This window comes from Staurois parvus, unplaced genomic scaffold, assembly GCF_062004578.1.
Source record: "Staurois parvus isolate SC_StPar_1 unplaced genomic scaffold, SC_StPar_1.0 ptg000813l, whole genome shotgun sequence".
NCBI classification, from domain to species: domain Eukaryota; kingdom Metazoa; phylum Chordata; class Amphibia; order Anura; family Ranidae; genus Staurois; species Staurois parvus.
This window is the reverse complement of record NW_028318609.1, coordinates 1,503,343-1,526,262: the sequence shown is the minus strand read 5'-3', so window position 1 is coordinate 1,526,262 and position 22,920 is coordinate 1,503,343. Positions and strand designations below refer to the sequence as shown.

The window sequence follows — 22,920 nt, the reverse complement described above, 5'->3', positions numbered from 1 at the left end:
TAGTCAGGACAATCCGGGTCAATCACAGGAGCAGGCAGAATAGTCAGGACAATCCGGGTCAATCACAGGAGCAGGCAGAATAGTCAGGACAATCCGGGTCAATCACAGGAGCAGGCAGCGTAGTCAGGGTCAATCAGGGTCACTAGACAGGTACAGGAACTCGGGATCACAGGAAGACCTTGCGGCAATCTGTGACAGTGCAGGGCATCTTTAAATAGTGCGCCCTGCACTGTCATTGGCCGGCTAGGACGCGCCCCCGGCTGTCATTGGGCGCCTGAGGCGCGCCCCCGGCACCTACTGCGCATGCGCGGCGTCCTGTCAGCCGCGGCTCGCCGGGACCTAGTGCCTGTGTCCCGGCGCGATCTGCCGCCAATGCGCATGCGCGGGGGACAGAGCCGCGATCGTGGAGCACGGAGCCGCGATCCCTGACGCAAGCATTGTAATCAGTGAAAGTACTTTTCTCAATAGAGGAGAAGGAAGGAGGGAAGTATCCCCGTTGGACCATCCGTATTGCAGTTTTGTTTGAGGATCCAAAGCTGTTAACCAGTACAGTGCCGCGGTTCAAAGGCAGTAAGAGGACTGGCATACCTGCAATGAAGATTTCTCCAGGATCCAGCTGGAATTCAGTATTTCAGCACTCATCTCTGTTTTATGTTTTCAGATATGGCATCATGCTGGCATTGTCCACCAACCTCCTGCTTTGGCTTATGGCTGTTATAACTGATTCGGTGCACAGAGAGATGGAGGGAGAACATCTAAACACAACTTCAGGCAAGTGAACCTTAAGTATACTTTCACAGTGCTGAGGAACAGTTTTCCAGCACCGCGGGAGCAGCCACGCTTACTCCCGTGTTGGGAGCAGGTGAGCTGAGCTTTCCAATAGTTATATTGTGCCCCGCGTGTTTGGTGTTCTTTCTGAAAGTCGGCCACTTGGGACACATTATAACTCAATGGAAAAGCACAGCTAACCCACTCCAAACTCGTGGGTAAGCTGCACTGCACCCGCGGTGTGGGAAAAACGCACCGCAGCAGTGTGAAAGCAGGCTTAAATAGCAAAGGAACATTAATAACAATAATATTTAACAGTTAAAAGTTTTGAAAGTTTATTTAGCAGATAAGAATTACAAAGTAAAGGTAAATGTAGAGAGAGTGACGTGCGTGGTGATCCTTAACCACTTGCCGTCTGGCCCATGTACATAAACGGCCAGATGGGAGCAGTGCAGGAGTGGGTGGCTGTTTATAAACTTCCTCCCATTTCCCTGCCTGTGCACGCTCCCTGGGAGCGTGCTGCACCACGATTCGGTGCCCGCTGTGTCCTTTGGACACAGCGGAACACCGGTCGCTGTACGGGACCTCTATGTGAGGTCCCGATCATATGATCACACTGTCACACTTTGAATGACAATTGCGCTGTCATGCAACACTGTACCCAGATGAATTTTTTAGCATTTTTTTGAGACAGATAAAACTTTATTTTGGTGGCATTTATTCACCACTGGGATTTTTTTTTTGCTATATAAATTAAAAAGTCCAAACATTTTGACAATTGGTGTTTTTTTTATAAAATTTTGCAAATAAATAATCTTTCTTCATAAATCTTGGCCAAAATGTATTCAGCTATCTTTTTAGTAAAAAAATAAATAACCCAAATTAGTTTATAACCAAAAATTATAATTTTTAAAAGAATAATTTTACATTTTATACATTATTATTTATGTTTTGTTTTTTTTCTAACATACTGTCACCCTAGCAGTACAGTGTCACCATAGTAAGTGGGGTGATGAAGATTTTTTTTTTTTTTTTTTTTTACACTGATTGCTTTTACACCCATAAAGGCTGTAAAAGCAATCATTTTTCCTTCTCTATGACTGCATTCTTGCAGCCATTGAGAAATACTGTGAAAGCTGTGATTGGTCACAGCTTGTCACATGGTACAAGGATGTTGTGAATAGCCTTGTACCATGTGACCTCTGTGATCATTCACAGATTTCACACGTAGTAAGCAATGATGTCAGAAGTGACATCTTGCTTACTACTATTCATGTGATCACTGATTGGCCAATCAGTGTTCACATGATCGGAACCTCACACAGAGGTCCCGTACAGCGATCGGAGGACACAGCGGGCACTGGATCGTGGTGCCGCTCGCTCCCAGGAAGCACGCACAGGCTGAAAATGCAGGCGCCGTTTATGAACGACAACTCACTCCTGCACTGCTCCCGTCCGGCCATTTATGTACATGAGCCAGACGGGAAGTGGTTAATACATATGCTGCAGTGACCTCACTGACTTAGTTAGTTGGCATATTTCTACGGTTTAAATCATTTTACCTCTTTATTAGCAATAAAAACTGACGGGTTCTAATCCTCCACTGGATCTATCCCACTGGATATCACATCATGAGATAAAATACTAAATGGTTTCATGAGATAAATACCGCAAATTACAAAAAAAAAATACTGCATGCTCCCTTTTAGAAGTGTTTTTCTAGTGAATAGCAAAAAAGGTTTTGCAGAATGCTATGAGGTATTTACCACAGTTCTTAAAGTGGTAGATACCGCTGTGTGAAATGATTCACTTATGTCCTGATCAAAAGAAGAGGCTTTTAAGCAACAATCTCACACATTATCATTAGAGATGAGCGAATCGAACTTGGCGAAGTGGAATTCGTTTCGAATATTAGGAAAAATTCGATTCGCGCCGAATCCGAAAATTAGCAAACTTCGGATGCACGAATCGAATTTTTCCCGATCGGCCGATTTTCATCCCTTTTACAGCCGGCAAAAAGTGTCCCTGCAGAGAGCTCCGCTATTTCTGACAGTTCTCTGATAGTTCCTTCACATTTACAGCGGTTGAAACATTGTATCTATTTGTTTCCATTTAGGATACAGATGTTTTTATTCGGAAACAAATAGATACAATGTTTCAACCGCTGTAAATGTGAAGGAACTGTCAGAGAACTGTCAGAAATAGCGGAGCTCTCTGCAGATACACTTTTTGCTGTACTGGAATTCTTCTTATTTTCATCCTACTTCTTCTTCTTCTTCTTCTTCATCCTCATCCTCATCCTCTTCTTCCTCTTCTTCATCCTCATCCTCTTCTTCTTCTTCTTCTTCTTCATCCTCGTCCTCTTCCTCTTCTTCTTCTTCTTCTTCTTCATCCTCATCCTCTTCTTCATCCTCATTCTCTTCTTCTTCATCCTCATCCTCTTCTTCTTCATCCTTGTCCTCTTATTCTTCATCATCCTCATCCTCTTCTTCTTCTTCTTCTTCTTCTTCTTCTTCATCCTCATCCTCTTCTTCTTCTTCATCCTCATCCTCTTCTTCTTCTTCTTCTTCTTCCTCACCATCATCCTCTTCTTCTTCATCATCCTCATCCTCTTCTTCATCCTCATCCTCTTCTTCTTCTTCTTCTTCTTCATCCTCATCCTCTTCTTCCTCTTCTTCTTCTTCTTCTTCCTCATCCTCTTCTTCTTTTTCTTCATCCTCATCCTCTTCTTCTTCTTCTTCATCCTCATCTTCTTCTTCTTCTTCCTCATCCTCTTCTTTTTCTTCTTCTTCATCCTCATCCTCTTCTTCTTCTTCTTCTTCTTCTTCTTCCTCATCCTCCCCTTCTTCTTCATCCTCATCCTCTTCTTCTTCTTCTTCTTCATCCTCATCCTCTTCTTCTTCTTCTTCTTCTTCATCCTCATCTTCTTCTTCTGCTTCTTCTTCATCCTCATCCTCTTCTTCTTATTATTCTTCTTCATCCTCATCCTCTTCTTCTTCTTCCTCATCCTCATCCTCTTCTTCTTATTATTCTTCATCCTCATCTTCTTCTTCATCCTCATCCTCTTCTTCTTCTTCTTCATCCTCATCCTCTTCTTCTTCTTCTTCTTCTTCTTCTTCCTCATCCTCTTCTTCTTCTTCTCCTTCCTCATCCTCATCCTCTTCTTCTTCTTCTTCTTCTTCTTCATCCTCATCCTCTTCTTCTTCTTCTTCATCCTCATCCTCATCCTCTTCTTCTTCTTCTTCTTCTTCTTCATCATCCTCTTCTTCTTCTTCTTCTTCATCCTCATCCTCTTCTTCTTCATCATCCTCATCCTCTTCTTCTTCTTCTTCTTCTTCTTCTTCTTCCTCACCATCATCCTCTTCTTCTTCATCATCCTCATCCTCTTCTTCATCCTCATCCTCTTCTTCTTCTTCTTCTTCTTCATCCTCATCCTCTTCTTCTTCTTCTTCTTCTTCTTCTTCTTCTTCCTCATCCTCTTCTTCTTTTTCTTCATCCTCATCCTCTTCTTCTTCTTCTTCATCCTCATCTTCTTCTTCTTCTTCCTCATCCTCTTCTTTTTCTTCTTCTTCATCCTCATCCTCTTCTTCTTCTTCTTCTTCCTCATCCTCCCCTTCTTCTTCATCCTCATCCTCTTCTTCTTCTTCTTCTTCTTCATCCTCATCCTCTTCTTCTTCTTCTTCTTCTTCTTCTTCATCCTCATCTTCTTCTTCTGCTTCTTCTTCATCCTCATCCTCTTCTTCTTATTATTCTTCTTCATCCTCATCCTCTTCTTCTTCTTCCTCATCCTCATCCTCTTCTTCTTATTATTCTTCATCCTCATCTTCTTCTTCATCATCCTCATCCTCTTCTTCTTCTTCTTCATCCTCATCCTCTTCTTCTTCTTCTTCTTCTTCTTCCTCATCCTCTTCTTCTTCTTCTCCTTCCTCATCCTCATCCTCTTCTTCTTCTTCTTCTTCTTCTTCTTCTTCATCCTCATCCTCTTCTTCTTCTTCTTCATCCTCATCCTCATCCTCTTCTTCTTCCTCTTCTTCTTCTTCATCCTCTTCTTCTTCTTCTTCATCCTCATCCTCTTCTTCTTCTTCTTCTTCTTCTTCATCCTCATCCTCTTCTTCTTCTTCTTCTGCTTCATCCTCATCGTCATCCTCTTCTTCTTCTTCTTCTTCATCCTCATCTTCTTCATCCTCGTCCTCTTCTTCTTCTTCTTCATCCTCATCCTCTTCTTCTTCTTCTTCTTCTTCTTCTTCCTCATCCTCATCCTCTTCTTCTTCTTCTTCTTCTTCTTCATCCTCATCCTCTTCTTCTTCTTCATCCTCATCTTCTTCTTCTTTTTCTTCTTCATCCTCATCCTCTTCTTCTTCTTCTTCTTCATCCTCATCCTCTTCTTCTTCTTCTTCTTCTTCTTCATCCTCATCCTCTTCTTCTTCTTCTTCCTCATCCTCTTCTTCTTCTTCTTCTTCATCCTCATCCTCATCTTCTTCTTCTTCCTCATCCTCATCCTCTTCTTCTTCTTCTTCATCCTCATCCTCTTCTTCTTCTTCATCCTCTTCTTCTTCTTCTTCATCCTCATCCTCTTCTTCTTCTTCTTCATCCTCATCCTCTTCTTCTTCTTCTTCCTCATCCTCTTCTTCTTCTTCATCCTCATCCTCTTCTTCTTCTTCTTCTTCTTCTTCTTCTTCTTCATCCTCATCTTCTTCTTCTTCATCATCATCCTCTTCTTCTTCTTCTTAATCCTCATCCTCTTCTTCTTCAATTGAAGCTGTTTCTGCTCCGCCAATCTGCCATTGGACTCTTGATAGTCGTCTCCCCACACTGCTGCTGGGGGGACTTTTTAACATAGGCCTCTGTATGGCCTTCAATTTAAGCTGCTTACACTTCGCCACTCTGCCATGGGCCCCTGTACCGCCTCCTCTTGCTGCTGCCAGGTCCAGAGTGTGTCATGGGTCCCTGTACGGCCTCCCATTGCTGCTGTCTCCATCGCCACACTCTGCCATGTGCCACTTTCAGGTCTCCTCACACTGCTGGTGGGTTCCATTTTGTGATAGGGTGCTGTATGGCCTCCCATTGCTGCTGCCTCCACCGCCACACTGTGGCTCCACACTCTGGTTTTGGCCCCGTGACTGCCCAAATGAGTGAAGTGTGCGGTGATTCTAAGATCAACGGCACTCATCTGCATGTCATACTGACTGACAGTATTATTTCTCTTCCCCAGCAGACTCCAAGGGCATTTAAATTAAAGGTACAGTGTTCTGCATTAATATAAAGGCTCTCTGAAGCCTAGAAACCCTTTTAATAAGTTAAATTCGCAGCGAATAAATTCGCATCGAATCGAATTTATTCCGCAAATTCGGCGAATCAGCCGGATCGAATTTTTGAATAATTCGCTCATCTCTAATTATCATGTAGGACCTCCCAAGCATACACAGTTTACATACAGTATTATCTCAATTATTTAAGAATTTGCACAAGCAGTACATCAACAATTACAAGAGATATTCATTTCTATTATTTTGGAACACCTTATCAGCTTGACTGCAACCCAGACTCTGGAAAACCTCGCTGAACATTAAGACATTCCAAGAGAATAACAATTTGTTCCAAAACATCTTTTTGCAAAGCCATTCTAGTAAGTTAACCTATATTATACAGTAGAAAGAACCTAACATGAGCATATAAGCACTCAGTAGAGCAATGTAATCATTAATAAAACATGATCATTATTTTTCTTTATCTCATAAAGTAGGTGGACACGTTAGTCAGTTCTGGGATCCAGGGAAACATCAGAGATAAACATTTGTAGGTCCAAATATTTCAACACAAACTCCAGGCAAAACCTTCTATTTAATTTGGACAGAGAAGGGAAGGGCTAGGCAAAGTGTAGACTTGTATCTAAACTACTGCGCCTCTGAAAAGCAGCCCACGTTCAGATCGGCAATGTGATTCCTCCTCACCATCTGTTTTAACCTCATAATCGTACCGCCAATGTGCCACAACCGCATTGCAGCACTTCCTAATCTGCTTGAATAGGTTGCTTTTGGCAGCAGTGCTACCGCCAAATGCACAGCAGTGATAGTTTTTTGCCAAGAGTGGAAAGCATTGTGACTGTGGTATGTCAACACCCCCAACCGCAAGTCTAAATGAACCCTAAAGTAGCCCATAAATGACTAATTTCCCCCATCATCACAGTGTATTGCACTATTGTATTTTACTAGTGGGGGGGGGGGGAGCCTTTCCAACTGGAAGAACACAATGACTACTGCTAGTGGCTGGCAGTAATCGAATGTAAAAAATCCAACATGATGGTTGTACCCAAGTCAATCAATGGATCAACTTGGGTATAATCTGCCTGCTCATGCCAGTCCCTACTGAAAAGGCTGAATTTGGTCCGTGTATGGATGGATTTAGAAGTCAGATTTTTATTGCCATCTATATCCATTAAAGGAAAATTTCCCGTGCTTTCTGACAAGACCGGAAGTGATGGGGAATTTCTCCAGTGGGAACACAGAAAAAACACATTTTCTTGGCAGGAAGAGATCTTCTGACAGTATTCCTTCCTTTCAAGCTGACAACCATACACTCACCACCCCTTCTAGGGGCATTGTAGGGACAGCAAGTTGGGGTAAATCTTCCCAGTGATGCCATAGACAGAAATAAACACCCTGGCAGAATTTCTGCCCATACCTATCCAACCAAAATAATCTCAGCTGGAGTTAGGCTTTCAAACATGGGCATCTGGTTTTAATATGCTATCTTTTTTCACAACAAATAACCTAAATAATCTTTTCTTGTAGATGCAGACAGTGGCTGTTTATGCCTACAAAATTCAATGTGCTGGACCTTTCAAAGAGGATATGTGACCCTGTATCCATTCAATTTGGAATACAGTCTTATCTGTGCATCAATGCTCTACATAATGTGGCTGAATGTTGGCAGAAAAGACGTTTCTTCCTCTGTCTCCGTGCACCCGAGGTTTCGTCTTCAAGGAGTTCTTTATGGCCCAGTTTTCGGTGGTGTTGCATTGGTGGTGGGATTTTGCGTCTTCATCCAGTATCAGATACAGGCATCTTCAGGAAAGGCCACCCCCTTGTCATTTTTTCTTTATTATGTCTACAATGTCATTGTGCTTCCCTTCATGGTAATCTCCTGCATTGTTGGGATAGTTGCTCAAACCTATACGGAGACGGTGAAATGGCCAGAAGAGCAAAGTGAGCATGATGAAAACAGAAATGACACAGATAGAGCAACCAAATTAGAGAATCAAAGTCGGTGCAGACACAGGCATGTGGAGAGGAACAAGGATTATGAACAAAAGGAAGTGGATACAGGGGAGCACAGAGATGAAAAGGGAGATTATGAATGGACAGATCTGAAAGAAATTGTGGAACACAAAGGAGATAAGGAGGAACGTTGTGATAAATGTGAAGTTCAAACAAAAAGTGGAAAGTACAATGAAAACATTCCAATAGAAGAACTGGAAAAAGAAGACAGAACAGACCATGTGGACACCAGCCACCATTATAGGACAACTACCAAAAAAATCAGTGATGAGAAAAACAGTCATGATGGTACAATGAGTCCAAAACCTAAAAACTACACTCGCAGTCTAGAGATAATCCTGCTGCTTGCAGCTGCCCTTGGGCAGTTCTGCATTTCTTATTATTCCATAGTTGCCATTGTGGCTACAAGTGAATGGAACGTGCTGAATTCATTAAATCTGTCGTTCGCAATCCTCATGATCTTGCAACATATATTTCAAAATATCTTTATAATTGAAGGCATGAAAAAAGAGCATCATGGACATAGCCAGCCAATAACACAAGAGGAAAGCGAAGAGGAAGCTCCTCGTAGAATGTCTTTTGTAGAAATACGCAGGGTTTCCTTGGCTTATCTGCAAGGTGTCGGAAAACTCAATATCAGCCGCAGACTTGTGAAGGAGTCTGCACTTTTTCTAGTGCTCTGTAATATAATGGTAAGTCCATTTCTCTTATGATGACAATTATCCTGTTATAAAGTGTAATTAAATCCCAAAAAAGCTTAGTTTTGATATAAATCAGTATTAAATATATTTGTAATTGTTAATACTTGTAAAGTGAAAAAGAGCCTTGGATGCCGTTGCTGTCTGAACAAAATGAAAGCTAGCATCAATCATCTTTGACTCCGCCTGGCCCTACACCATACTAATACACACAAAATACAAGTTTGATGTTCAAAAAAGATTTACAGGGAGCTGTAAAATAGTTTTTTGATATTTGTCATTGCTCTCTTGAAACTATTTTTTTAAGTCATGTGACTGGTACAGCGCCAATCAGGGCTGTGCAGACACAGACTCATAGGGGCTGACTTACTAAAACTGGAGAGTGCAAAATCTGGTGCAGCTCCGCATAGAAACCAATCAGCTTCCAGGTTTTTGTTTTTTTTTTGTCAGAGCTTAATTGAAGAAGCTGAAGTTAGAAGCTGATTGGCTACGGTACACAGCTGCAGCAGATTTTGCACTCTCCAGTTTTAATAAATCAACCCCTATGAGTCTGTGTCTGCACAGCCCTGATTGGTGCTGTACCAATTACATGACTTAAAAAAATAGTTTCAAGAGAGCAATGACAAATATCAAAAAACTATTTTACAGCTCCCTGTTAATCTTTTTTGAACATCAAATGTGTATTTATGGTGTAATAATATGAGCATACATACGTAGAGTAAGGCTAGGTTCACATCTGTGTGGGTGGTGCGGCTGCAGATCTGCATGAAAATCCGTGCAGCCGCACTACCTGCACAGAGGAATGCGGACCATTAGTTCTAATGGTACGCAGCCTGAACCGAGGTTCCTGTGCGGACTGCGTTTTCAGAAGAAGTGCAATGACTTCTTTCCTGCTTGTCACGGGGCACGGGAGTCCATTCAAATGAATGGGCTCTCATGTCCGCGCAAAACACGGCCCGCACAGCTGCATATATGTGAACTGGGGGTAATAGGTAATGGTGTAGCATATTGTGTTTTTTGGCCCATAGATTTCAATGGCAGCATATGAAAAACGCATGTATAAATGGTTTTGGCACTTTTTGTGTTTTCTTTGCTTAAAATCCTATTTTCTTCTAAAAGCAATGATTTCACAGCAGATAATGCTAGTCATCACTGGCTAAAACAAAAATGCATGAAAATGCATGAAAAAAAGGTCATCACAGAGGACGAGGGGGCACTCTTTACATCTGGAGGAAAAGAAATTTAATCTCCGAACACGGAAAGGTTTCTTCACAGTGAGAGCTGTGAAAATGTGGAATAGACTCCCTCAGGAATTGGTCCTGGCCAGCTCAGTGGATTGCTTTAAAAAAGGCCTGGATTCTTTCCTAGAAACACAGAACATAAAGGATAACATGTATACATAAAGTTGATCCAGGGAATATCCAATTGCCTCTTGGGGGATCAGGAAGGAATTTTATTCCCTGCAGGAGCAAATTTGATCATGCTTTGCTGGGGGTTTTTTGCCTACCGCTGAATCAACTGTGGGTGTAGGATTAGAACCTTTTTTTTTTTAATGGCTGAGCTGGATGGACTTTTGTCTTTTTTCAGCCAGACCAACTATGTAACTATGTAACACAAAAATGCACATAAATACGCTACAAAAAAGGGTAGAAAACACAACGAAAATTAATATATCATCCAGGTAGACAACACACTCATAGAGGCGAGCTCAAAAGATTTAGTTGACATGGTGCTGTAAGACTGCAGGGGCATTACAGAGGCTGAAGGGCGTTACTAGTTATGTGTAGAGTCCATTGTCCATTCCATTCCTGATGTTAAATGCAGTCTGTCACTCATCTGCTGCCTTAATGCGAATCAAGTTGTGTTCACATCTTAGGTCTAATTTCATGAATACTTAAGCTCTATGAAGGTGATCAAAGAGTTCCATAATATGGTTCAGCATGTAGTGGTTCTTAACAGAACCACTTGGCAAATCTGTAGGCAGGTGTAGGCTCTCTTCCAGCCTGTGTTCCTGATAAGGGAATTGTCCCCGTATGGACTCTATCAATGTGTCAGAGAAGCTAGTCCAATCTCTCGAGATCTCAGGTGGCTATCTTGACAGGGAACCTTATACAGTATATAGGGCCTCCCAAATCAATTGGGTGTGCCTGGAGTGAGTGGTAGGTCAGGGACAGATACCTGCTGGCTAGGAAAAGAGATTACTGCAGGGAGAATATTCCTGGCAAGTTGGGGCAGAACAGGGCCAATGCCTGTAGCAAAGAAACTACAAGGAATAGTGACATGGGGCTCTCCTTAGATGCATTACAGTGCTGCCCCGGTGAATTCCAAACCACCACCCCTCCAGCAGAAGTCATCCTCTGGTAATACAGGCCAGAGCTTGATAACACAGTGTAAACACAAACTACAGTATTGCATTGCAAGAGGTGTCAACACTCAATATAATTAACATGTATTTCAAAATACAAGGCAGGTCATAACAGCCAAGGGCTATGTGTGATTTCTCCCTGACTGGGTACCTTGGGTCTAAGCCAGATGGATTTGCCAATCATTAATTCAAACTCATAATTCCCTATGCTACCTAAATAAAAATAGATTCCCTGTTGAATTCTGCTTAACACTTCTGACTAGAAAACAGTAGAAAAGTGAAGAATATGTGGAAATATGCATTCCTATAAACCAGCTTCACCCTCTGCAGTTGTGGAAAAAACATTTGGTAATGGTTCCCATGGAGCCATATATAAGCATTTTTTAGCAAACCCATTCACCCTAGTGGATTAGAAGTCTGTAAAGAATGTTCAAGGACCTACAAAATAACATTCTTTTCCAGCATCAAAGGGACATTCTCATTCTTAAAAATACATTTCGAAAGATGATTGTTAATATTATAATTAAAGTCTCCAGCAGAATCTTCACATCCTCCGCCTGAACTGTGGTTCAATTACCCATCTCTTACCTGGCTACCATGTCATGTTCTGATGTAGAGATCAGCAAATAGAAGCACAAAGTGGGGCATGCAGGCAACTGGCAAACCTATAAGATGTGCAGATTTTTTTCCAGAGGCCTTAGCTCTCAACAATAGCAAAGATATCAAAAAAGTGCAGTGAGTGAGTTGCAAAAGTTTGCAATTTTAAAAAGTGGCTGGACTTTTGAGGCACTACATATTGCCAAATTTGTTTAAAATTACATTAATTTCATTCAGACAAATGAACCATTAAAAAATCACATCTTGTTAAAACTAGAGAAAAAAAGCAATGTAATGATCCTCTTAACAAGTTAATGAACTGTCGTTCTTTAAAGGGGAACTCAAACTAACACATCAAGGGCAAATGCCTAGTAGATGAATTATCCAGCTCCCATCAACAGTTTTCAATAGGCAACCTTGGACTCAACGTGTTTCCCAGACTGTTAAATCCCCTTCATCAGGAGTGCAAATGGTCAAGTACTATAAAGGCATTGAAAGAAAAACAAATAAACATTTGAATAATGCGGATTGAGTAGATAGATTCAAACATAGTTGGATGCTAGAGCAATATAACCCCTGTTTTTCCAAGTGGATGGAATGCTGAGCTCAACCTGTGAAGTCCTCTTAAAGTGGAACTAAACCATCCTATCCTTTTCAGCCAACGAAGCTGCCATTTTAGCCACTGTTTGATCTTCAACTGCCTTGATGCACATGTGATCAGTTTCAACACCAGCCATATAATGAATTGACATTTTGGTTGAGAGCACAAGCAAATGTTACATTCCCAGCATGCCAGAAATGTAACTTAACTTTTTTAAAATTGTTAAAGTGAAACTTTAGTCAGAAAATTAAGTCTTCCTAGATCACTTCAGGCTGGCCTCAGGTATAGCTAAGTAAAATATTAAAAATAAATGCCTATACTGTTTAAAATCCAGTATTAAACTGTCTCACCCAACTCTGCACATGCTCAGTTGCTCCCCATTTTTAGGCATTTTTAGGCACTGCCTAATTTATAGAGGCCGATCTGCTGACAGTCTAAAGATTAAAGCGGAACTAAACCTATCGATTTAACAGTTTCAAAGAACAGTTACATTCCCAGCACATGCCAGGAATACTAACTGTCACATTTGCTTGTGTTCTAAACCAAACTGTCAAACCATCAAATAACTGGTGTTATAACTGATCATATGTGCAGCACCATGGCAGCTGCAGATCAAACAAATGGCATCTTCCTTGGCTGTAAAGATAGGAGGGTTTAACTCTGCTTTAACCACTTGCCTTCTTGAGGATGTACCCCCTTCCTGACCAGGCCATTTTTCGTTACAGCGCTGCGTTACTTTAACTGACAATTGCACGGTCATGCAACGCTGCATCCAAATGAAATTTATGTCCTTTTTTTTCCCACAAATTGAGCCTTCTTTCAGTGGTATTTGATCACCTGTGTGTTTTTTTTTTTTCACATTAAAAAAAAAAAAAGACCGATAATTTTGAAAAAAAAACAATATGTTGGACTTTTGCTATTAAACATGTCCAGTAAAAAAATGTAAAAAATTAAATTTCATCATAAATTTAGGCCAAAATGTATTCTGCAACATGTCTTTGCTACTAAATATCCCAATACCTGTAAATTAATTGGTTTACGTGAAAGTTATAGCATTTAAAAATGGCGGTATATATACTGGGATTTTTTTTTTCTACCAGTAATGGCGGCGATCAGCGACTTTTAGTGGGACTGCAGTGGACATTCTGACACTGGGGGGGGGGACTAACTTGGTGTCACTGACTTCCCCAGTGACACTAATACAGTGATCAGTGGTAAAAAAAAAAAAGCACTAACACTGTACTAATGGCACTGGGCAGGAAGGGGTTAATGTGAGGGGCGATCAAAGGGTTAATTATGTGCTGGGAGAGTTTTATTAGGGGGCGGGGGGGGTGTACCTTATTGTTAGCACACTGATCGGGATGGTTGTGCTGTGCACAGCCATCCCTGAGCAGTGTTCTCAAGCTGACAGGGAGGAAGACTGTTTGTAAACAAAACAGTCTCTCTCCCCGTTGGTGATTGTCAGTAATCACCGGGTGCCAGCGGGTGATTAACATACCCGGAAATGCAAGATTATGTATATATATGTGATTTTGCGCACAGGTGCCACTCTGTAGCAGTATATCTGCTATAGAGCAGTCCTTAAGCAGTTAACTGCTGCTCAGTGCTCTGGGCTTCAACAAAATGGTGGCCTCCAGTAAGAAGAAAAAGGAGCAATGCTGGAGGCAATTTACAGCACACATTAATTTTGGTAGCATAATTATTAAAGTGTAATTGCTAAAGAACATTATTTTTTACAAATTGTTAGTAAAGTTCTACTTTAAATTGCTGAGTTTAGCTCCTCTTTAAGAAACAAGCCCATCTCAAGGCTTAAGGCAGACACACTTAGCACATGGCTAGTGATAAAGCACTATAATGGAAATAGCGCTGCCCCCTTAGGGATTGCTGCTGAATTAGGGCCCCCTATAACCCTGCACAGCCAAACATTCAGCATTTTCCACACAAGCTTTCATCCACAGACAGAGTTCAGTCCTTGAGCGTTGGTTTTGTTATTTTATTGAGGAGATTAGAACTTGGAGAGGGTAAGGGGGTAAAGGATGCCCAAGGGAACCAAAATACAAGGACAACTTTCTGAACTATTCACAAGTTTCTCTTCTCTGATGCAGTCTCTGTTGGAGTGCCAGCCGCACTGTTGAACCACCCCAGATCCTCCTCTTCACCTAGCAATCTGGGGACTTTCTCCCTGAGCAAGGGATCTGGCTCCTGTTCCTTTAGATGAGGTGAACAGTCACTAGTAGGCTGATCTGGTTTCCCACCAGAGTGCTCCTTCCCCTATCTGCCAAGGGGGTGTAGGTGTACTCACTTAGATCATCTCCTGTAGTGCTTTTGGGATGGCAGCTGAGCTGTTGCTACCAGCCACACAGATGGTCCTTTCTCAGGAGGCCAGTGAGTTCCAGGTTTTCCTCCTCTCCAGCTCCAGGCCTGCAGGCAGGCCCCACCCCACTAGGCCTCCTGGAAGCCTTCCTCCTCCAGCCTCACATCTTCCTCCAACTCTCTTGCTCTCCCACTAGCACACACTTCTGCTACTGAGTAGGCTGTAACACATTTTAGGGAGTCCCAGCCCTTTGCCAAGCCTTCTGTTGGTGATTGGCTGAGGTCCCTCAAGAGTGCTGCCCGCCACTCCTCAGATCCACCCTCTGCCTCCAAGGCCCTCCTCCGCAAGCCTCAGAGCAGGGAAAAATTCCAGAGGGGCTGGCTTGCAGAGTCTCTCAACCCTGACAATAATTTGACCCCTCTGGCTATCTCACCTGAGCTGCTAACCAGCACGTGATTAACCATTGGGATCTAGTTTCCCCTAGCTGACCTAGGAGGGTGCTATAAAAACTCTGAGTGCTGCGTAAGAACAAGTCTGTCTGTATTGTATTGGGGCAATTTTGGATCTCTTTGCTGTATAATAGTGTTTTCTTTTCATTTGCTCACAGTTTAATATGAAATCATGGGAGACAATAGACTTCAATGTTTATAATATCACCCCTTGTGTCTTTAAAACATATTGTTTGCAACTCTGGGCTTTTAAATGCTGCATAAAAGCTAATCTAATTAGGCTAAGGCCATTTATTTTCTCATACAGAGAACAGTGCTTCCTTTCATTTACTCTCAGTGAACTCTATAAGCACTGGAGATAATAGATGTTAGTGCTTATAATTTAGTTTTTCGAGCCTTTAAAGGAACAACAGTTACATTTAACCTCATCTGTGGAACAGGTCTATACTCCCATTACAGAGTCAGATTATTAAGTAATTTAGTTGAGTTTAGGGATGTAACACAGGCCATATACTATATACCGATTTTCATTTAATCTTTTATCTATATACAGGTGAAACGCGAAAAATTAGAATATCGTGCAAAAGTTCATTTATTACAGTAATGCAACTTAAAAGGTGAAACTAATATATGAGATAGACTTATTACATGCAAAGCAAGATAGTTCAAGCCATGATTTGTCATAATTGTGATGATTATGGCTTACAGCTCATGAAAACCCCAAATCCACAATCTCAGAAAATGAGAATATTACATGCAATCAATAAAACAAGGATTGTACATAGAACAATATCGGACCTCTGAAAAGTATAAGCATGCACATGTACTCAGTACTTAGTTTGGGCCCCTTTTGCAGCAATTACTGCCTCAATGCGGTGTGGCATGGAAGCTATCAGCCTGTGGCACTGCTGAGGTGTTATGGAAGACCAGGATGCTTCAATAGCGGCCTTCAGCTCTTCTGCATTGTTCGGTCTCATGTCTCTCATCTTTCTCTTGGCAATGCCCCATAGATTCTCTATGGGGTTCAGGTCAGGCGAGTTTGCTGGCCAATCAAGCACAGTAATCCCACAGTCATTGAACCAGGTTTTGGTGCTTTTGGCAGTGTGGGAAAGTCCTGCTGTAAAATGCAGTCAGCATCCCCATAAAGCTCATCTGTGAAAGGAAGCATGAAGTGCTCCAAAATCTCCTGGTAGATGGCTGCGTTGACCCTGGACTTAATGAAGCACAGTGGACCTACACCAGCAGATGACATGGCTCCCCAAATCAACACAAACTGTGGAAACTTCACACTGGACTTCAAGCATCTTGCAGTGTGTGCCTCTCCATTCTTCCTCCATACTCTGGGTCCTTGGTTTCCAAATGAGATGCAAAACTTGCTCTCATCAGAAAGCAGGACTTTGGACCACTGAGCAACAGACCAGGTCTGTTTTTCTTTAGCCCAGGTAAGACGCTTCTGGCGTTGTTTGTTGTTCAGGAGCGGCTTGACAAGAGAAATACGACATTTGAAGCCCATGTCCAGGATCCGTCTGTGAGTGGTGGCTCTTGATGCACTGACTCCAGCCTCAGTCCACTCCTTGTTAAAAGTCCCCAAAACTTTTGAATGGCCTTTTCCTGACAATCTTCTCCAGGCTGCAGTGATATCTGCTGCTTGTGCACCTTTTTCTTCCACACTCTTCCCTTCCACATAACTTTCTATTAATGTGTTTTGATACAGCACTTTGGGAACATCCAACTTCTTTTGCAATTACCTTTTGAGGCTTTCCCTCCTTATGGAGGGTGTCAATGATGGTTTTCTGCACAACTATCAGGTCAGCAGTCTTTCCCATGATTGTGATTCCTACTGAACCAGACTGAGAGACCATTTAAAGGCTCAGGAACCCTTTGCAGGTGTTATGGCTTAATTAGCTGATTAGAGTGGGACAATTTGAGCCTAGAATATTGCACCTTTTCACAATATTCTAATTTTCTGAGATTGTGGATTTGGGGTTTTCATGAGCTGTAAGCCATAATCATCACAATTATGACAAATCACAGCTTGAACTATCTTGCTTTGCATGTAATGAGTCTATTTCATATATTAGTTAATTTAAGTTGTATTACTGAAATAAATGAAGTTTTGCACAATATTCTAATTTTTTGAGTTTCACCTGTATATAGATAAAAGATTAAATGAAAATCGGTATATAGTATATGGCCTGTGTTACATCCCTAAACTCAACTAAATTACTTAATAATCTGACTCTGTAATGGGAGTATAGACCTGTTCCACAGATGAGGTTAAATGTAACTGTTGTTCCTTTAAAGGCTCGAAAAACTAAATTATAAGCACTAACATCTATTATCTCCAGTGCTTATAGAGTTCACTGAGAGTAAATGAAAGGAAGCACTGTTCTCTGTATGAGAAAATAAATGGCCTTAGCCTAATTAGATTAGCTTTTATGCAGCATTTAAAAGCCCAGAGTTGCAAACAATATGTTTTAAAGACACAAGGGGTGATATTATAAACATTGAAGTCTATTGTCTCCGATGATTTCATATTAAACTGTGAGCAAATGAAAAGAAAACACTATTATACTGCAAAGAGATCCAAAATTGCCCCAATACAGACAGACTTGTTCTTACGCAGCACTCAGAGTTTTAGGAGTTTCAACTAAAAGAACACAGAAAGCTGAACAGACACATAGAAAAGCGAAAAATCTAAAGAATATCAATGAAAGGAAATTATGGATTGGTTTGTGCTTTGTAGAGTTCCAAACAGGTTGCCATGCAGCATAGTCTGCCACCAAAAAGATGTTGTAGCATATAGAATGAAGATCTGTTTTAGGAGTATATTATAAATACATGACCTCCGCTGTCATCCCCTCTGCTGTACTGACAGTGTCAAGAACAACAAAGATGGTGCCTTGCCACTTGTCCACCACTGCACGCATACACGCAAGCCAAGGGGCAGCCACTGCGTGATGTCATAAGTGCACATGCCAGAAGTGCACATGTGCCAGATGCAGAAGACCAGGCATGCGCACAACATGGCCGCAGTTCCACCTCTCAAAGAGTCAAAATTGGCAATGCACCTCAGCAACCAGTGGCCATTCTGAGCCTACCAAAGAGATTGCAGATGGAAAGGAAGATAAAGAGAACAACTACATGGCACCCAAACAAACCTCCCTGCTAATATTACCAGGCAGGTGTTGGCTCAAGTGTAAAATGGCACGGCACAGAATGGCACATAAGGACACCTAGTGGAGAGGAAGCAACTGACAGTAGCATCATATACTAACATAAACCAAAACAACCAAAATCTAACATAACAGCACAACTATTTTACAATTAAAATGAATATACTGTAAATCAATTTGGAAATTCAAACAATCCACTTGGTAAGCATATCATACTTGTGTGAATTGATATATAGTGCAAACATAGCAACCCATTTGTCTCTCATTAAATAAAGGGACTAGTCCATTATACATGCATTATAGACAGAGTCAGGGGCGGACTGACCATTTGGAAACTCGGGCACTGCACGAGGGCCCAGGGTTAGTAGGGGGCCCCATGAGATGCCCCTGGTACCTTTTTCATAGGCTTTTTTTGAGTTTGGGCAAGGACACAGGGGCCCCATGATCCCCTATTGTCCGGGGGCCCCATGAGTTCTCAGTCCACCCCTGGACAGAGTGTAACACTTAATAATCCACATGCATTATGGACAAAATATAACAATTGATGATCCACAGGAGCAGAGAAATAAAAACAGAGGAACCATCTTAATCAGTATATGCGTTCTCAAAAAACTTCTCACTAGATATTGGAATGCAACTATTAGAGGTAATTTCAGATTTAAAGAAAAGGCTTATAGCGAATCATATAATTTAAGCCTGGGTGTGTGGTCACTTTTAAACAGATCCATCAAGTTTCTTGCTGTTAGTATGCATTTATCAAAGATATTTATTTATTTCAGGTACTTATTTAGCGTCATTAATTTATGCAGCGCTTTACATATATATTGTACATTCACATCAGTCCCTAACCCTCAAGAGGCATACAATCTAAGGTCCCTAACATGTATATACTAGGGCCAATTTAGACAGGATCTAATTAACCTACCAGCATGTCTTTGGGAGGAAACTGGAGTACCTGGAGGAAACCCAAGTACCTGAAGGAAACCCATGCAGGCACAGGGAGAACATGCAAACTCCAGGCAGGTGGTACCTTGGTTGGGATTCGAACCAGCGACCCTAGTACTACCACGCGGAAGTGCTAACCATTTAGTCACTGTGCTGCCCATGACTGTCCTCCACCTCCTCAGGGATCTTCATAAATTCTATGTAGGGCCATTAAATGCAAGTGATACATTATAAATATGTACTAGCCCAGTTTGCTAGCTAATGAGTGACACAATTTGGCCATTACCACTATTGTAGCTATGGTCATGCAGTGCTTTATGAAACTATTTTACCTACAAAGAATGCGACACAGTTGCAGGTCATTAGATAGACCATCTCAGGTCCTGCACTGCTCACGTGTTGTCCAGAGGTGAACAACTCACCTTTCAGGAGTATGCAAGAAGTTACCTCCTTGATCCAGGGACATTCAGAACACTCACTACACTTAAAGGTTCCAGTGGGTTTATTCTCCTGTTCGGTGCTACCTGTATGTTGACTCTTAAGCAACTTGTCATGCAGAAAAGTGCACCTTCTACAAATTATTTCTGGATTAGGTTTTACAATGACATCATCTGAACTATAATGGTGCTTCTAGTTGTATATGTTGTATATATTAACTCATCATATGAAAACCTGGTGAAACGTTTAACATTTTCTATATTCTTCTTCTGTTTGTTGTTAAACAGGAGATCAAAATATAATTTCTTTGGTAAGATCTTTTTCAGGACCGATTATTGTAGCCAGCAGACGGTCTCCTAAAGCTACAGCTTCCTTTCGAAAGTCAAAGTCTCTAGTACAATTTCTCCTCAACCTTAAGTACTCTTTGTAGGGTATACTTTTTATCAGTGCCCTAGGGAAGGAACTGTTGGCCCACCTTAAATTGTATTTCCTCCAATTTCTTTGTGAAAAAGTGTAGTTGCTAGTGTGGTAGCTGGCATAATCAGAATATCAGTGTCTAGGAACTAAATTTTATACTTGTTGTCACCCAACAACTGAAATTACCTGAGACAGTTCTTCCCAAGAGCCTGTCAATATCATGCGGATGTTGTCTATGTACCTGTGTCAAGACAGTATGTGGCACAGGGTACATAGACAGGTCCCCGCTGACCTCCTTCCTATATGAACAGGAGAGAGTCACCTGACAATTAAACAATTTTATTTTTGCTGCCCAGGCAAGTCCTTAGTTGCAATGTGTTTTCATACTTGGGCTCCCACTTCCTGCAGGTGCAAGTCACCAGTTTGTGCCTATGGGGATGAGAGCATGACCTGTTTTCCAGTGAGGACTTGTCTATGTTCTTGTACCACATATTGTCTTGGGTCAGATATGTAAATGACATCCCCATGGTAGGAAGAGGCTCTTTTGAAGAACTATATTTTACATATGTGGCACGCCTTTAACCACTTGCTGACCGCACTATAGCCAAATGACGGCTACAACTCGTCCAGTTCTGGTGGGGCATCTATTGACGTCCTCCCAGAACCACGCTTGCTGCGGTGTGTACCCGCCGCTCTCTGTGATCACTGTGTCCATTGAACACAGCTGATCACAATCCAGGGTAAATGGCCAATCATAGCAGCCGTTTACCATGTGATCAGCTGTGTCCAATCACAGCCGATCACAATGTAAACATACTTGCCGGTTAGCGGCAGCACTTTCCTCACGCTGTCACAGCATGAGGAAAGTACTGCTGATATCAAGCAAGTGTGAAAGAAGACATCTACACTGATAATCTGGGCACTGATTATCAGTGCCTTGATTATCAGTGCAGCCCCAGCAAGTGCCCATCAGTGCTGCCTATTAATGCCAAACAGTTTCCATCAGTGGCCATCAGTGCTGCCAATCAGTGCCGCCTATCAGTGCCACCTATCAGTACCCTTCAGTGCTGCCTATCCATGCCCTTCAGTGCTGCCTATCAGAGCCCTTCAGTGCTGCCTATCAGTGCACATCAGTGCTGCCTATCAGTGCCCACCAGTGCAGCCTATCAGTGCCCATCAGTACAGCCTCATCAGTGCCCACCAGTGCAGCCTATCAGTGCCCATCAGTGCAGCCTCATCAGCGCACATCAGTGAAGGAGACAAATTACCTTTACAAATGATTCTTTAACACAGAAGTGCTGCCTAATTGTGCAAAATAATCCTCACATGTATAAGTCACAATCCAGAACCAATTAAAATATAATAGCAAAACCATGCATACTCATATTGTACTCTCCATCCATAAAATCCTATTAGTGTAACCAGTGTCACAGTAAAAGTCCAAGTGCACATATATTAATAAGCATAAATAAAGTAGTCTCTCAGTGTGCAAACATGCTTTCCTCCTTGTAAAGTGCAAAATTCTTGAGGCACCCCTCCGGTGGTCCCACTTACTCACCGACTTGTATGGACTCTTCATTTTATATAAGAGTCTAACACTCTTGATGTTCTATTCTTTACCCGATCCTCAGGTAGTATCTCTATATTCACAGTGGTACACTCCTCATACAACCATGCAAGTAGAGAGAAAAAGGGGCCCACATAGTGAAATTTCCATAAACAGACGATTTTGTAGTCTATTCACTTTAAAAATAGGTGTTTAGGCATAAAAGGCATACAATCACCAAAAAATTACCTGTTTGCAAAACTTTATCATAGAAACTAAGAAAAAAGTATATTCTTTAAAAAAGTTTTTTCGTTTGTTTAGCAAAAAAAAACACTTAATGGTGATTAAATACCACCAAAAGAAAGCTCTATTTGTGTGAAAAAAAATTATAAAAATGTCATTTGGATACAATGCTGCATGACCACGCAACTGTTATTCAAAGTGCGACAGCACTGAAATCTGGAAATTGGCCTGGGCAGGAAGGGGGAAAAAGTGCCTGGTAGGCAAGTGGTTACATAAACATGTGACTCCTATATAACCTTTTATCTCATTTTACATAACCTCCAGTATATTTATAAGCATGAAATAAATAATCAGTGATCCTAAATCCTCTATATACACACTATCCCTCATAAATATAAACATTATCACATTTTAAAAAAAACATATAGTGTAAATACTCCGATATAATGCATATCAAAATTACAAATGCAAAAAACATAAAAAGGTATAACACAAAAGTGCCAAAGTAACAGTTGTGAATGTAACAAGTTGCACATCTGCCACAAAAATTCTTCCAGTGTCATAAACCAAAAATCTCCCAGCATGCCAATTCCATCCACCAGTGTCCTTCGGGTGTGTCCTCACCTATTAGGATGGATCTTAATGTTAACAAGAGGTCAAACACAACATAAAATCTAAGCCTCCATAGGTCTTTGTATAATAATAATCCTGTATAATAACAAAAGGCAGGAAAATGAGCCAAAAAAGCTCCCACTAGTGTGGATGGGGCCTGAAAGTGAAATTGGTGTGTTTACACAAGAAAAAAGAGGCTCCATTCACATCTGTGCATTTCCAAATACATGGCAAACTGCACAGAAAACACACGCTTTGCTGAAGCACAACTAAGTGTTAATGGAACTCCATGCGTGGGTAGCAGGTGCAAGTTTGCCATGCAACAAACACGCTGAAAGCATACCAAAAGCATGGACTGATGTGAATGTACACTTTATATGTGTAAAGCGCTGCGTAAATTGACGGTGCTATATAAGTACCTGAAATAAATAAATAAATAAAAAGCATGATAACAAACGTGCCATGCTCCTCTCT

The 22,920-nt window shown here is 41.5% G+C and overlaps 1 protein-coding gene across 1 annotated transcript in view; it reads left to right on the top strand.

The window, feature by feature from the left end:
- The window catches only part of LOC149444126 (proton channel OTOP3-like), a 91,827-nt gene that overhangs the window by 63,085 nt on the left and 5,822 nt on the right, over positions 1-22,920 (top strand). Inside the window, exons 5-6 of the mRNA XM_089654884.1 lie at positions 662-771; positions 7,560-8,737. Of these exons, the coding sequence (XP_089511010.1) occupies positions 662-771; positions 7,560-8,737 (1,288 nt within the window). The remainder of the gene's footprint in view (positions 1-661; positions 772-7,559; positions 8,738-22,920) is intronic.